This window comes from Notothenia coriiceps, unplaced genomic scaffold, assembly GCF_000735185.1.
Source record: "Notothenia coriiceps isolate Sejong01 unplaced genomic scaffold, NC01 NC01_scaffold00016296, whole genome shotgun sequence".
Lineage (NCBI taxonomy): Eukaryota > Metazoa > Chordata > Actinopteri > Perciformes > Nototheniidae > Notothenia > Notothenia coriiceps.
The window spans coordinates 21,479-24,186 of NW_011348997.1; the positions used below are offsets into that span (position 1 = coordinate 21,479).

At 43.2% G+C, this 2,708-nt stretch overlaps 1 protein-coding gene across 1 annotated transcript; it reads left to right on the forward strand.

Moving 5' to 3' along the window:
* The first annotated feature begins 472 nt into the window (after positions 1 to 472).
* On the forward strand, positions 473 to 2,460 carry LOC104949503 (uncharacterized). Its single transcript, XM_010775867.1, has 2 exons — positions 473 to 637; positions 1,546 to 2,460. The coding sequence occupies exon 2, from the start codon at positions 1,548 to 1,550 to the stop codon at positions 2,301 to 2,303; it is 756 nt and encodes a 251-aa protein (XP_010774169.1). The 5' UTR covers positions 473 to 637; positions 1,546 to 1,547; the 3' UTR covers positions 2,304 to 2,460.
* Positions 2,461 to 2,708: the final 248 nt, after the last annotated feature.

Sequence of the window (2,708 nt, forward strand, 5' to 3'; positions counted from 1 at the left end):
TTTTTACAATAATGGTAAACATGTTGACATATTCTCCACAATTTGTAGATTCTCCTGGCACTAAGCTTCATTTATATTTACCAAAGATGGCAGTGGCTTACTGTGTTCATTTATAGTCAGTCTTTATTTAAATTGCATGTCCTGAAAAAATACTGGGTAAAAATAACCTCCACGCCTCATCTTCCCTCTATTTTTCTGTTTTGTTTCCTCCTCTGTATCCTTTTTCTGTCATCACCCTCAATCCATTTCTTAGTCATCTCTCTTCCCTCTTTCTCTGCCTCTGTTTTTCACTCTCCGTCAATACAGTCGGCCAATGACAGCGCTTGTGCTGAGGAAATGGATGGTGTGTCTATTTTTAGAACCAGGGAAGGAGGGCAAACCAAAAGTAAGCTGGAGAGAGAGAGGGAGGGAGAAAGAGGAGGGATGTGAGGAGAAGATAAATCTGTATTCTACCGCTGCCTCTGGTCAGAGACATTTGGAGCCACAGAGCGCTTTAGGAGAAGCAGCATCACTGGCTGGAGACTGAATTATAGATACAATTTAAAGAAGAATAGATCCAGCTGCAGATTGATATTCAATATTGCAAGAGCAGAGAAAAGAAAAGAAGAAAGACCAACTGGACTCCACAAAGAAAAAGGTGAGTGAAAAAGCAAAAAATCCTTCCATAATTACTGAGAATGCATGAGGTAAAAATACACAGCGTGCCTGTTCCGTGCCTCAGCACAGAGCTGCTACCATGGAACCATTTTAAGCTGCTGTATACCAAAGGTGTGGTCTAAATATAGCCATGGTTGCACCTTGGAAGAAACGGGGAGAGGCTGGCTTTTTGGTTTGGCTGGCACTATTTTTGGCATGGAGGTCGAGACGAAAATATATCGTGGGCTACTCAGGGTTCTCACAATATGGGGTTGAAAATCAAAATATAAGCTGTCACATTCTGTGGCTTTACATGATTGAGATGGTATTTAAAATAGTCATCTATTTATGTTTCATCTTGCTGCTCCTTGTTGGGATTGTTTGTAGTTTGGGGTATTTACACTGCATCTCCAAAGTAAGCAGGGGAAAGGGAAGAGAGGGACAGTTTTATGTGAATCAAATTCAATTTGATACAATCAGTGACAGAAATAGAATGTTGTCTTTGGATCATAAGTTATTTATCCAGAGGTAGCAGCAAAATGATGTCATTGTTAAAGCACATTATTCTGATGAGGTACTATATAACCTTTTCAAAGCAAACTGTAAGCTTCAAAACAATACTTTTTTTATGTAAAGTTTCAGATCTTCTAATGATTCATATGTTTTCTTGAATGTAGAGCAAGATGTAGTGTTTTTATGAATGGATAGCCTTTATGCTACCTGGTCATCATATCGTCATTTCAACCAATGATTCTCCATTTGATATTTTGTTTTGCACGATAAACCTCAGAATAATCAGTGAATGTACTGTCATACTGGCAATACACTGAACATTATTCTACCTGTTAAACATTTGCCCGATGATATTTTGGCTCTGAACCTGACATGTTCCCTCCTTGCCTCTCTCAGCTATGCGGCCGCGCTCCAGACTGCTGTCCAAGAGAAGACTCCTGCTACCCACAATCAGAGAGGGCTCTGAGGAGATGGTGAGGGATTTGAATGAAGCCAACACACTCCACATCTCTGCCCACGGTGGCCAGGCTGTCTCCTCTGAGGACTACCTCCTCTCCATCTGCCACCTGGCCCACCCCACCTTCCCCAACAGGGAAGTCTCCTCCGACAACATCCACCGGAGGCTGCGGTTCTCACGGCTCAGTGTTACCACATCATCCACTTTTGAATTTGCCCCAACAGAAGAGGCCATCGATATGCAGCAGGGAGAGGAGAAAGAACTCAATGATGAGCTGATGTTTGGCAACTCCGACCCCCTGGAGTGTCTTTATGGACACCAGAGCAGCCTGTCAGGGGGTGTGAGAAGGGCATTTGGGGAAGGAAGGTTTATAAGGAACCATAGGAGCTTATGGGAGGGCCAGACTCGCTCCAGAGCGTACAGCATCCCCCCTGACTCAAGTCCAGACCTCCTACACCAGCGGAAGAGCAGCTGCCCAGAGCTACACACCAGCACTACACCCTCTATCCCCACAGAGCACAGCTTCCCCCAGGCGGAGGCCAGGAGGGAGGTCCCAGCTGAAGGAGGAGCAGAGGGGGAGAGACAGAATCCAAGCCGCAAACAATCACTCATCTCCCAGTGGATCTCTGACTGCAGGTCGGCGTGGAGGGAGGCACGTGTGAGAGCATGCATGCTTCCCGCCATCGCTGAGATATAGGGTGCAGATGGACAGACATTGAGACTGAAGACATTCCTCAAAAAAATATACTAATCTTTTTCTGTCAGTGTATGAGACACTGACTTTAGGAGATGTGTAGATGTGTATTATGCATATAAATACAAGGGATATAATTAAGAATCCATTCTAAAGGCAACTAAATATTGTCAAGATTGACCATCTGTAATGTTATATCAATGTCATTCCTGTTCAAATCCCTTCACTTGATGTATGCTGGTGATCATACAAAATCATAAAAATTGAAAAAATCTGCTAATTATTTTTTACCTTCCTGTGTTGTGCGAACTAACTTTGAATCAATAAAACAATGTTTTTATACTCTGCAACAAATGGTGCTGTTATCTGTGTTTTCTTGCATGTGTGAATCCTTGGAAAATGAAGTCC

Excerpts from the sequence above, each read along its gene's own strand:
- LOC104949503 (XM_010775867.1), top strand. The coding sequence starts at position 1,548 with ATGCGGCCGCGCTCCAGACTGCTGTCCAAGAGAAGACTCCTGCTACCC.